At 41.5% G+C, this 12,264-nt stretch overlaps 1 protein-coding gene across 10 annotated transcripts in view; it reads right to left on the bottom strand.

Moving 5' to 3' along the window:
• The window catches only part of WNK2 (WNK lysine deficient protein kinase 2), a 149,270-nt gene that overhangs the window by 65,795 nt on the left and 71,211 nt on the right, over positions 1-12,264 (bottom strand). For 9 of the 10 annotated variants that reach the window (XM_057547968.1, XM_057547961.1, XM_057547965.1 and 6 more), the window contains exons 13-19: positions 11,958-12,251; positions 11,354-11,403; positions 10,405-10,573; positions 10,202-10,318; positions 9,647-9,817; positions 9,331-9,376; positions 8,700-8,819 (exon numbers count right to left, since the gene is read on the bottom strand). In XM_057547968.1, coding sequence (XP_057403951.1) covers positions 8,700-8,819; positions 9,331-9,376; positions 9,647-9,817; positions 10,202-10,318; positions 10,405-10,573; positions 11,354-11,403; positions 11,958-12,251 — 967 coding nt within the window. The remainder of the gene's footprint in view (positions 1-8,699; positions 8,820-9,330; positions 9,377-9,646; positions 9,818-10,201; positions 10,319-10,404; positions 10,574-11,353; positions 11,404-11,957; positions 12,252-12,264) is intronic. The other variant, XM_057547970.1, reaches the window with a different exon arrangement.

The following is a 12,264-nucleotide window of genomic DNA, read 5'->3' as shown; positions in this document are numbered from 1 at the left end:
CCCTCTTTTTCATTCCTGATACTGATAGTGCCTTTTCTCTTTCCTGCAGTCAGTCTCATCAGGGTCTCACCAATTTTATTTGCCACTTCAAAGAACCAGCTTTAAGCTTTGTTGACACTCTATTGTATATTTATTTTATATTTCATTAATTCAGGCATTTATCTGTTTTATTTCTTCCTTTTAATTGCATTCAATTTTCTCTTCTCTTTCTAACTTTTTACAGTGGATATACTTTGTCGATTTTTAGCCTTGTTGGCTTTCTAATATGGACATTTGAGGCAGCAAAGTTTCTGCAAAATATAGATTTAGCTGCATCCCACATGTTTTGATAAGTAATATTTTCATTTGCATGATTTTCATATTATAATCCAGCATATTTTCTCAATTTCCACTATAACTTCTTCTTTGCTTCATTAGATATTATAGATGCAATTCTTAACTGTCATACATGTGGAGACTTTAGGTATCTTCTTGTTTTCAAATTCTAGCTTACTGCCAAATGTAGTTAGAGAACATGCATTGAATGATTTTGATCCTTTTTAATTTGAGATTTGCTTTGTGTCCTGCATATGGCTAATTTAAAAATATTCTTTGTGGACTTGAAAAAATGTGCATTCTTCAGCTGTTGGGTGTCCTACATATAGAACAAGACTGCTAATTCTATTGTTGAAATCCTTTATATCCTTATTGGTTTTTGTCTTCCCATTCTAAAAGTTAAAACTCCCATGATGATTGTAGATTACTCTATTTTTTTCATTTAGTTGTGTTAATTTTTGCTTTATATATTTTGAGGCTGTGTTATTAAAAGACCTGCAAATATAGAATTACTTGATCTTCCTGGAAAGCTGAATCTTTCACCATTACTTTTTTGTCTTAAAGTCTATTTGTCTGATATAAAAAGATCTATTCTATGGGAGTTCCCTGGTGGTCCAGTGGTTAAGACTCTGCATTTCCACTGCAAGGGGCACGGGTTCAATCCCTGGTCGGGGAACTAAGATCCCACATGCCACACAGTGCCGCCAAAAAAAAAAAAGAGAAGAAAAAGAAAAGATCTATCCTAGCTTTCTTTAGGTTAGTATTAGCATGCTTTTTACTCTTCACCTTTTGTAGTCTTACGCCTTAGTTTGTTATTGGTTTGTTCTCTTTCACATTTTGACAACCTTGGTATTTATTTCATTTACATTTAATTTAATTACTCATCTATTGGGGTAAAAACTACCATCTTACTAATGACTTTCTATATTTTCATCATGTTCAATGTTGTTTTTTCTCTCCTTCTCTGCCTTTTGTTTTGTAAAAATTCTCCCCCATCCACCCATCCCCCATGAGTGTGAAAGTTATCTACTATTTTACAACTCTCACAAGGGTATTCTATAGAGTACAATATACATTCTTGATTTTGACCCTCTTCCCCTACAATGCAAGAACCCAGGAGCCCTATGAGTACAATTCCCTCCCCCTGATAAATATGCCCTTATTTTCATGTATTTTAACACAACAAATATATTTCAAATCTCATAAGACATTATGTTTTTATACAGTCAACATTCCTTTAGACCTGCCAATGTGTTTATAATTCCATTACTTTTATTCCTTCCTGTATTTCTGACCTTCCATCTGGGGTCACTGTTTTTTTTGCCTAAAAATATCCCCCCTGGTGTATCTTTGTTTGAAATACGCAGGTGATAAATCCCTTTAGTCTTCATTTCATATTATGTAGGATGATACCACCAGGTAGAGATTCAAGGTTTATGCTTATTTTCTTTAGCACTTTTGAGGATAGCAGTATTCCTTGGTCTACTGGCAAACATTGTATCTGATGAGATGGGAGCTGTCCAAATCAGTACCTGCTCTTTCCTCTAGCATCCTTTAAATTCTTTCATCTGCCTTTTGTATTCAGTACTTTAACTATAATATATTTGTGTAGTTTTTCTCTCTCTCAGAGTTTGGAGGGCTTCTTGAATTTGTGGCTTAATGGTTTTCAATTCTCTGCATTACCTCCTAAAACTTGATTTTGTCTCATTCTTCTACTTTCTGGGACTCCAATTATACATGTTTAACTATCTCACAGTAACCCCTACATTCCTTAGCTCCTCCTTTGTTTTTCATCAGTTTTGATATCATTATTCTACTTTAAGTATTTTCTTTTAAGTTACCTTTCAGTTTGCTAATTCTCTCTCCAGCAGTGTACAAACTATCCAGTGAGGTCTTAATCTTAACTACAGTAAATTTCAGCTCCAGAATTTCCATTTGAGTTTGTTTTTCAAGGGTGAGTTTTCTGGTTTTGGTTTTTTTGGTATACTTTCCAATTCTCTGCCAAAAGTTTCACTCTAGTCATTTATTTATTTTAGCACTAAGTAAGCAGTTATCCGTCTGGTAACTCCACCACCTGGAGCCCCTGATAGTTAGCTTTCTTTGTAACTGTTGTTTGGTTTTTAACCACTATGTTGAAGTATAATTGACATGCAATGAATTGTACATATTTATAGTGTAGAGTTTGTAAGTATTGACACAGGCATATAAGCAAAACTTTCACCACCATCAATATAATGTATATGTCCATCATTCTCCCAACTATTTCTTCATGAACCTTATAATCTATACCTCCTTTCCTTTCCTACCACAACCTCATTCCCAGACAACCACTCGTCTGTTTTCCATCCCTATAAATTAAATTAGCCTGCATTTTAAATTAGTCTAGCCTTTTATATAAATGCAATCATGTAGCATGCATTATTTTTTTGTTTGGCATCTTTCACCGGCATATTCTGAGAATCACCCATACTATAATGAATATCAGTTGTTCATTCCTTTTTATTGCAGAGTAGTGTTATATGGTATGGATAAATCACAATATGTTTTTCTGTTCATGTGAGCTATTGCTACGTTCCGGTTATTATAAATAAAGCTGCTATGAACATGCTGTGTAAGTGTTTGTATGGACATCTGCTTTCATTTCTCTTGGCTACGTACCAAGGAGCAGAGTAACTAGATCCTATGGCACTTGTATGTTTATTTTTAAAAGACATTACCAAATTGTTTTCCAAAGTTCTCCAGCTGTTTTCCATTTTACACAGTGTATAAGAGTTTCAATTCCCCCACATCCTCAACAACACTTGGTCTTTTAAATTTTAGCTATTTTAATAGGTGTGTAGTGGTATCCTCTTGCGATTTTAATTTGCAGTTTCTTACTGAATAATTACCTTTTCATATACTTATTTGGCACCCACAAATCTTAGGTGAAGTGTTTGTTCAAATATTTTTGTTAGCTTGTTTATTTTCTTCTCACTGCATTTTGAGAGTTCCTCATATGATCTGGACACAAGTCCTTTATTGCATATACGGTTAAAAAATATTTTCACCTAGTCTCTGGTTTCTCTTTTCATTCCCTTGCTGTTTCTCAAAGAGCAGACATTTTGAATTTGATTAATTTACCAATTTTTTTCTTTTGCAGATCATGCTTTAGTGCTGTATCTAAGAAATCTCTATCTAACCCAAGGTCACACAAACATTCTGTGTATCCTACTATAAGTTTCATTGTTTTCAGTTTTACATTTAGGTTTATATTCCATTTTGAGTTGATTTTTGTATATAGTGTTAAGTATGGATATTCATTTTTCACATATGAATGATCAACAGTTCTAAGACTGAAAAGATTGTCCTCTCTTCACTGAATGTCCTTTGCATGTTTATAAAAAATTAAGTGTCTCTATGTGTTTGGGTCTATTTCTGGACTCTAGTTTTTTCCATTGATCTATTTACTTGTATTTATACCAATACCACACAGTCTTGATCACTATGGTTTTATAATAATTCCTGAAATCAGCTAGTGTTAGCATTCCAATCTACTTCTCTTATTTCCAAATTCCAATGGCTTTTACATTTTCACAGGGTTGGCTTTTCAATTGCTAGAAAAAAACTTCTGGGATTCTTGTGGCAGCTGCATAAAATTTATTGATTAACTGAGAAAGAATTAACTCTGTAACAATACTGTGTCTTCTGATCCATGAATAGGGTACTTCTTTAGGTCTTCTTTGGTTTCCATCCACATCGTTTTGTAGTTCTTACTGCACAGGTCTTACATATACCTTATCAGGTTTAACGCTATATAGTTCATATAGAGTTTGCTAAGGATGTTTATAGCTGTTGAATTTTGTGAAATTCCTTTTCTGCATTTACTGAGATAATCTTATGAATCGTCTCTTTCACAATTTATCACTGTGGTAAATTACATTTCTTTCCTATAGTTTTTTGGACATATGGAACACAGTTGTAATAACTGTATTAATGTGCTTGTCTGCTAATTCTAACAATTGTGTCAGCTATGGGTTCATTAGAATGAGGAATTTTTCTCATATTGTCCTGCCTGGTAATTTTGATTGGATACCGGATAATGTAAAATTTGCCTTCTTGGGTGCTGTATGACTTTGTATTCCTAGTAACATTCTTTGTTGTGGGGTGTAGTTAAGCTACTGTGGCTTGATATTTTCAGATCTTGTTCTTAAGTCTAGGGCTAATTATTCTCCACAACTGAGGCAAGGCCCTTTTCAGTACTCTACCCAATGTCCCTTGAATTATAAGTCCTTCCAGCTAACTGGTAGGAACAGACATTCTGGTCCGTATGAGCTTTAGTACCATTCCCTCTAATCCTTTGGGGTGCTTCATTTCCTGGCATTGGCTAGTTTCCTCACATACATTGCTCTGCAAAATAATCAAGGGGAATCCTCTGTCAATCCACAGACTTTTCTCTTTGTGCTGCTCTCTCCTCTCCAGAACTCTACCCGGCAAACTCTTGCCCTTGGGCTTTCTCAGACTCTCAGGTCAGTCTCCTCACCACAGGTAGTCTGCTGAGCTCTACCTGGGTCCCTCCCTCCCTGCTCTGGGATGTGAAAACTTTCTCAGTGCAGTCAGCTGAAATGATCATAGAATTTTTTCAGGGATCAATGTCCTTCACTGCCTTATGTTCAAAGTCTTAAAAAACATTCATTCATATATTTTGCATGTTTTTCTAGTTGTTCTGAGGGAAAATAAATCCAGTGCCTATTATCCATCTTGGCCTAAAGTAGAAGTCTGAGGGTCTCTTTTATTGTCTGTTGTTGCTGCTGCTTTCCTTTCATGCTATCTTGCCTCATTATCTGCCTCGTTATGTATTTTTTTCAACATATGTAAAATTTTTTTTTCACTTTTTAAATTATCATACAGTAAAATGGAGTTTTCCTTTAGGTGTAGAGTTCTGAGAACTTTAGCACCATATATCCATATAATTATTACCATAATCAATACAATTCAATCACCCCCAAAAAAGTCATTGGTTTATCCCTTTATACTCACATTCTCCCCCTACCTCTGACTCCTTGCAAACACTGATCTGTTCTCTATCTATAGCTTTTTTGAGAATGTCATTATAAATGGGATTATACAGTATGTAGCCTTTTGAGAGTGGCTTCTTGCACTCAGTAAGCCTTTGGGGTTCACTCATACTGTTGCATGTGTCAATAGTTGTTTCTTTTTCAAAGTACCATAGTTTGTCTTTCCATTCACCCACTGCAGGATATTTGGGTTGTTTCCAGTTTGGGCAATTAGGCAATTGAATTGCTATAACCACTTATTTATGTGTTTACTGAACATGAGTTTTTATTTCTCCTGGATAAATACTGAGGATTGAAATTGTTGTGTCATATACTAAGTATATCTTTTATTTTTAAAATGCCCAACTATTTTCCAGAATAGCTATACCATTTTGCATTCCCACTAACATGAGAGATCCAGTTGCTCCATATCCACACCAAAACTTAGTATTGTTAGCTTAGCCATTCTCACAAGTGCATGGTGATCCTTCACTATGGCTTTTATTTGCATTTCCCTGGTAGTCAATGACATTAATTTTTTTTAACGTGCCTAACTGCTATCCTTATGTTCTCTTTAGGGAAGTGTCTGTTCAAGTCTATTGTCCATTTTTTAGTTGAGTTCTTTGTTTCCTCACTGATGAGTTTTGAGAATTCTTTATATATTTCAGGAACAAATACTATGCTGAATATGTAATTTGCAATTATTTTCTCCCAGTCTGCAGATTGTCTTTTCATTCTCTTAACAGTGGTTTTCACAGAGCAAAAGAGTTTTATTTTGATGATGTCTGATTTATCCATTTTCTTCTTTTATGGGTTATGCTTTTGGTGTTAGATCTAAGGACTCCCTGGCTCAGATCACAAAAGTTTTCCTCCAATGTTTTTTTCTAAAAGTTATAGTTTTACATTTTATATTTGGATATACAATGAATTTTGAGTTAATTATTATATAAGATGTCAGGCACAGGTCAAGGTTTAATTATTGCATATGTATGAGCAACCATATGTATGGTCCAACACCATTTATTGAAAAGACTATCCTTTCTACATAGAATTGCTTTTGCATCTTTGTCAAAAAATCAAATGGCCGTATTCCTATGGACATATTTCTGGGCTTTCTATTCTTTTCCACTTATCTATGTGTCAATCCCTTTGCCAATACTGAGCTTTCTGGATTACTGTAAGATTATAATAAGCCTTAATACTGAGTACTGTGATGCCTCCAACTTCATTCTCCTTTTTCAAAACTGCTTTAGCTATTTAAATTACCTTTGTACTTCCATATAAATTTTAGAGTCAGACTGCCTATATCTGCAAAAATTTTCCTGTTTGAATTTTTATTGGTATTGCATTAAATCTATATATCACTTTGGGAAGAACTGACATTTTTACTATGTTGAGTCTTTCAATCCATAAATACAGTATGTTTCTCCATTTATTTAGGTCATCTCTAATCCATTTTGTCAGTATTTTGTAGTTTTCCCCGTACAGATTCTGTATATGTTTTGTTAAATTTATAGCTATGTGTCTTTTTTTTGAGCCACTGTAAATAGTATTCTTTCAAAATTTTAGTTTTTAATTGTTCACTGTCAGCACAGAAATACAGTTATTTTTGTTGTTGATTATATATCCTGTGATCTTGCTAAACTCTCTTACTGATTCTAAGAGTTGTTTGTTGTTAAGAATGCTTGTGATTTTTTCCACATAAAATCATATTAGCTGCAGAGACAGTTTTATTTCTTCCTTTTCAATCCACATGCCTTTTATTTCTGTTTCTTGCCCACCTGGAATCTAAGATTTCTAGTGTGATGTTGAATAGGAATAGAGTGGACATCTATGCCTTGATCCCAATCTCAGGGAAAACACATTTAGCTTTTCACCACTAAATATGATGTTAGCTGCCAGTTTTCTGTAGATGCCCTTTATCAGGTTGAGGATGTTCCCTTTTATCGCTAGTTTGCTGAGCATTTTTATCATAAGTGGATGCTGTATTTTGTCAAATACTTTTTCTGTATCAACTGGTATGATCATGTATCTTTCCCTTTGTAGGGAAAGGAAATTCCCATTGACATTATATGGTGAATTAATTGATTTTTGAATATTGCCTTCCCAGGATATACTCCACTTTGTTATGGCATATTACTTTTTTTTATAAATTTCTAGATTTGACTTTTTGATATTTTATTGAGTTTTTTTCCCCTCTATATCCTTGAAAGATTAGCATCTGCACTCTTTTTTTGTACTGCCTTTGTGTGGTTTTGATATAAGGGTGACACTGGCTTCATAAAATTATTTGAGAAGTGTTCCTTCCTCTTCCATTTTCTGGATGAGACTGTATAGAATTGGTGTTATTTCCTTTATTAAATGTTTGATAGAATTCACCAGTGAAACTATCTGGGCCTAGAAAATTCCTTTGGAAGATTTTTCAATGCAAATTCAATCTTGTTAATAGGAGTACTCAGGTTATCTATTCCACCTTGGATAAGTTTTAGTAGTTTGTGGCTTTCAGAATTAGTCTGTTTCATCTAAGTTGTCAAATTTATGTGTGTAGGTTTGTTCATAGTATTCCATGACTAGTATCCTTTTATGCAGGATCTGTAATGGTCTCCTTTTTTATTCCTGATATTGGTATTTTGTGTCTTTTTCTTTGTCAGTCTTACAAGAAGTTAATCATTTTATTAATTTTTTTCAAAGAATCAGTTTTTGGTTTCATTGTTTTTACTATCGTTTTTGTCTCAAATTTCATTGATTTCTGCTCTTATCATTTTCTTCTTCCTTCTGCTTGCTTTGGATTTTGTTCTAGTTTTCCTACTTTCTCAAAATGAAAGCTTGGGATACTGATTTGAGATCTCTTTCTTCCTCTAACCATTTAGTGCTATAAATTTCCCTTTAATTACTGTTTTAGCTGCATCCCACACATTTTAATATGCTGTATTTTCATTCTTGTTTAAATCAAAATGTTTTCTGATTTTCCTTGAGACTTTTTCCCACAACAATACTGGTAAGAAAGGGCAAGGGCCGAGCCCTTTCAGCACACACCTGTGCAACCCATGTGCCTCACCTGTACTGTGAAGGTAACTGGCAGGCCCAAGCCTAAGTGCCACCTTGACTTGGCTCATTTGGTGTAAAACTAGGACAGGGATACAGACAAGGACACAGCCCCACAGACTGCTCTGCGTTTTGGGGCAACAGTGCAGGGTGAGGCCCTTGCACTTTGCTGGGCACACAGCACATGCTGGCAAAACATGAGCACAGGTAAAGCCAGGCTGAGGACAATGAGGTGATGTGGAGCAATACACAGGAGACACACCTAATTATCAACGAGGAAGTTTGAGGGGTTCTGGCTGCTCATACCTTGGCTGGTGTCTGGCTGCAGGGAGCTCAGAGGAAGTGGGGGTGAAGATTCGGGGGCCTCTGCTGCTGGATGCTCAGCCACTGGACAGATGATAAACCACCTCTTCCCAGTGTGAAGGACTAAGAGGCAGGGCAAAAACAGCTGGTGAGAGTGAGCAGGTTTCTCCCAAGGCTGGCATGACCCCTCCCCACCAGCACCAGACCTGCCGTATGGGGATTTGGGGAACTCCTCTCACACCAGTGGGGAGGATGTGCAACCCACTCAGGGGGTCCTCACTGTCAGAGGCTCTCACAAGTCCCCGCAGCACAGGCTTATGTCCCAGGACACCTGTGGTGCATCACTGAAGGGGTAATGCTGGCTGGGGGACCAGCAGACAGCAGTGAGTCCACACAATGCTCAGTCCCAACCCAGGCCAGACATGGCTTCTCAGACAGGGCAGCTGTCCCCAGATGGGGGCACGCTCACCACACACTCCAGCAACCCACCGTGTGGTGGTCAAAACCGCTTACAATGTGCTCATTGTGGGGCTCTTATCAAATGCCTGCTGGAAGGCAGAGAAGGGACAATGACAGATATGCCTCCTCCAAATGCATGTCTGATTGGCAGGTGTAGCCTTGAAAGGAGACATACCATTTTGCTGATACACCGGGGCATTCGCTTGGGGTTGGCGACTCTCCTGAAGAAGGTAAAGGATCAGAACTCAGCAGACTGCGTGGAACAAGAACTTCCTTCAGAGCACAGCACTGCCTCAAATCATCTGAGGGGCTTCAGGAGCTCGGACATTTCTAACTGGACTGAAGGCGCCCACCCTCCCAGCCACCTCACCCAACACTGCATGGCCTACAGGCTCCTCCAGCAGGCGACATCACAGTGTTGTACTCACAGAGCCTGGAGCTGGGGGATAAGCAGGCCCAGACCCTCCTGGGACCTCTTACCCGGGACTTACCTCCCCAGAGCCCAGGCCACAGGTGCTGAGGTGCGGCGGGCTCACCCCAGGGTCAGAGCCACGGTCCACATCCGTGTCCTCACTGAGCATGTCCTCTGCCTTGTCCATGACGTCCTTCATCTGCTCAATGAATGTCTCCCGCTCAGCCTGCAGGATGAAGTCGTGCTCTACCTGCAACAGCACATGCAACCCTGCTGGTGGGGATGTGCCTAAGGCCACTGGCCACACTGGGTCTTCACTGATTGATCTGCTTGACTTCTACTCTGGACTAAGCCCAAGAGGGGAGACACAGCCAGGGAGCCCAGTTCTCAACATCAGGGCTGCACGGTTCAGCAAGAGAAGCCACAGCTTGAGAAGCAGGCCCTCCAGGTGATGGGCCAGTGCTGCCCACAAGTGGCAGCCACCTGCAGAGGCGGGAGGACAGGTAAGGCTGGCAACCAATATTCTCCTCAGTGGGGTTGGCAGGCATGCGCCCAAAGGACACAGGGAGACAGCCTCACAGTCCCAGGGGAAGGGCCACTGACTCATCTGGCCAGGCAGGACACCTAGCCTCACCATGTAGGTAGCAATCTCGTCAGGTGCATCCCCATCCAGGTCAAACTTGAACGTCACCATCTTGTGGTTGTGTGTCTCCAGCTGGCACTCCACCATCTTGTCACCCGTGTTGCACACCTACAGGACACTCGGGCAGTGAGACCAGGGAGGAGACTGTGCCTAGCCAGCCCTGTCTTGCCGGCCCGTTCTGCCTGGCTACTCACATTCAGGATGGTCAGCCGGGGCCGGCTGGCCCTCTCCTGGCGGGAGCGTGCACGCGTGGACCTGCGGTGATGTTTCCGAGCGGCCTTGCCTTCCAGCTTCCCCCCACCAAATGCACCTTCACAGCTGTCACTCATCTCTCTTCCAGAAGTGACGTCGGAACCTCCATAGCTACGCAAAAACCAAGAACGTTACAGTACCCTGCCTCATGTCGGAAACTTGGCTTTTCGGGAAACAGCCAGAAGCTTTACTGTCTGGGTGTGCTCACCTGGAAAACCTAGAGAGTCTAAAGCTGGCCATGCCCAGCAGAGAGACCCCTGAGCCCACTGCCCCTTCTCCCCCTGTAACATCTGTCCTAGGCAGTGTTGGAGTCGTAGAGAACACATGGCCTTTCTGACCCAGGACCTAGGTCCTCTCAGCTCCTGGCCTAAATCAGGCTTATTCGGCTTACAGTAAATGTCAGGATTAAGACACAATCCTCCCCCGTGCCTCAGTTCCCCCATCTGTTCAACAGCAAGGGGAACACGCCAACCAGATGGAGCTGTTGTAGGATTTGAGGAGTCTGCGGAACACCAAGTTTGGTGCTGGCATTACCAGAAGGGTGGGACACATGGTCACTTCCTGTAACCAGTTCCCTCCCCAAATGCAACATTCTCCATGCCTGAGGTGCTGGTAGACCCAGGATGTGGGCTGGACTCTGCCCTGCCCTCCAGGCCTCCCCACGGTCCCCAGACCTGCTGACTCTCTGTCCGCAGCCTCTCCCTTCTAGAAGGTCCTCAGCGTTGCAGACCAGCACGAGGACCCAGAATACAACTGGGAGTATCTGACTACCAAATTGCAACAAGCAAGACAAAGACCCCAGAGGAGCTACCTGAAGCTCCGCCACATCAGACCTGGAAATGAGTGACATTGTCAGAAGCCCTGACACGCGAGGGGAAAGTGTGCCATTACCTCTCACAGCTCTGAGGGAGGCTTGGCTGCTTGTCCTGCGAGGCCTGCTCCTGAAATGAAACCACGGAAAGGAGGACAGGTCACATCCATTCCCCCGCGACACAGCCGCATCAGTCTGCTGTCTCCCCACCTCCACAGCCCAGCCCGCCACCCGCTTCCTTCTGACTGCAGCAAGCAAACCACGCAGCGTGGCAGGAGTGAGGGTTTGTATGTTAACGCTTGGAGCCAAGCAGATTCCTGAAAGCTGGGGCCACCCCCTTTCCAAACACGCTAACCCACTTTGATCATCCCCATGAGGGAGCACATGGCCCAGGAAGAACTGTCACAGGCCTTCCCGTCACCTCCAAAGAAAAGCACTCTGAATCCATGTGTAAAAATCACGGTCTCCAGCTGGATGTGTGATTAAAGAAAGTGTGACATCCAGGGACAGCAGAGGGAGATAAGAACAGCACCCATGGCTGTCCCTGAGCACACGCTTCCACCTTCCCAAGGGCATCCCTGACTTCTAGGGCTGAGACCAAAGGCCACGGCACAGGAAGGCAGCCGTGGCGCTGGGATCAGGGTGACGGAATGGGGGCAGAGCCCCGAGGGGAGGGCCACACACCTCCGGGGCCAGCTCCACTGTCAGCTGAACGGCTGGGCAGGGACCAGTGATCCCAGGCCCGCTGGGCAGTGGCAGGTTAGCAGGTGGCAGGAGCGCAGTGGTCTGGACAGGCAAGCTCTGAGCAGCCGCCATCAATGTGGGGGCCAGGGAGCCGGGGAGCTGAGGCAGGAGCTCGGGGGCAGTAGGCGGCAGCACTTCTGGCAGAGGTGGGGAGAGAACGGCAGCAGGCGTGGGCACTGTGGGGACCTGGGTGGTGACGTCCACGGCATATGGAGGCGGGTGGCCAAGCAGGATCTGGGGGCACAGA

This window comes from Balaenoptera acutorostrata, chromosome 6 (genome assembly GCF_949987535.1).
Source record: "Balaenoptera acutorostrata chromosome 6, mBalAcu1.1, whole genome shotgun sequence".
NCBI classification, from domain to species: Eukaryota; Metazoa; Chordata; class Mammalia; order Artiodactyla; family Balaenopteridae; genus Balaenoptera; species Balaenoptera acutorostrata.
This window is presented reverse-complemented; position numbering and strand designations above follow the sequence as displayed.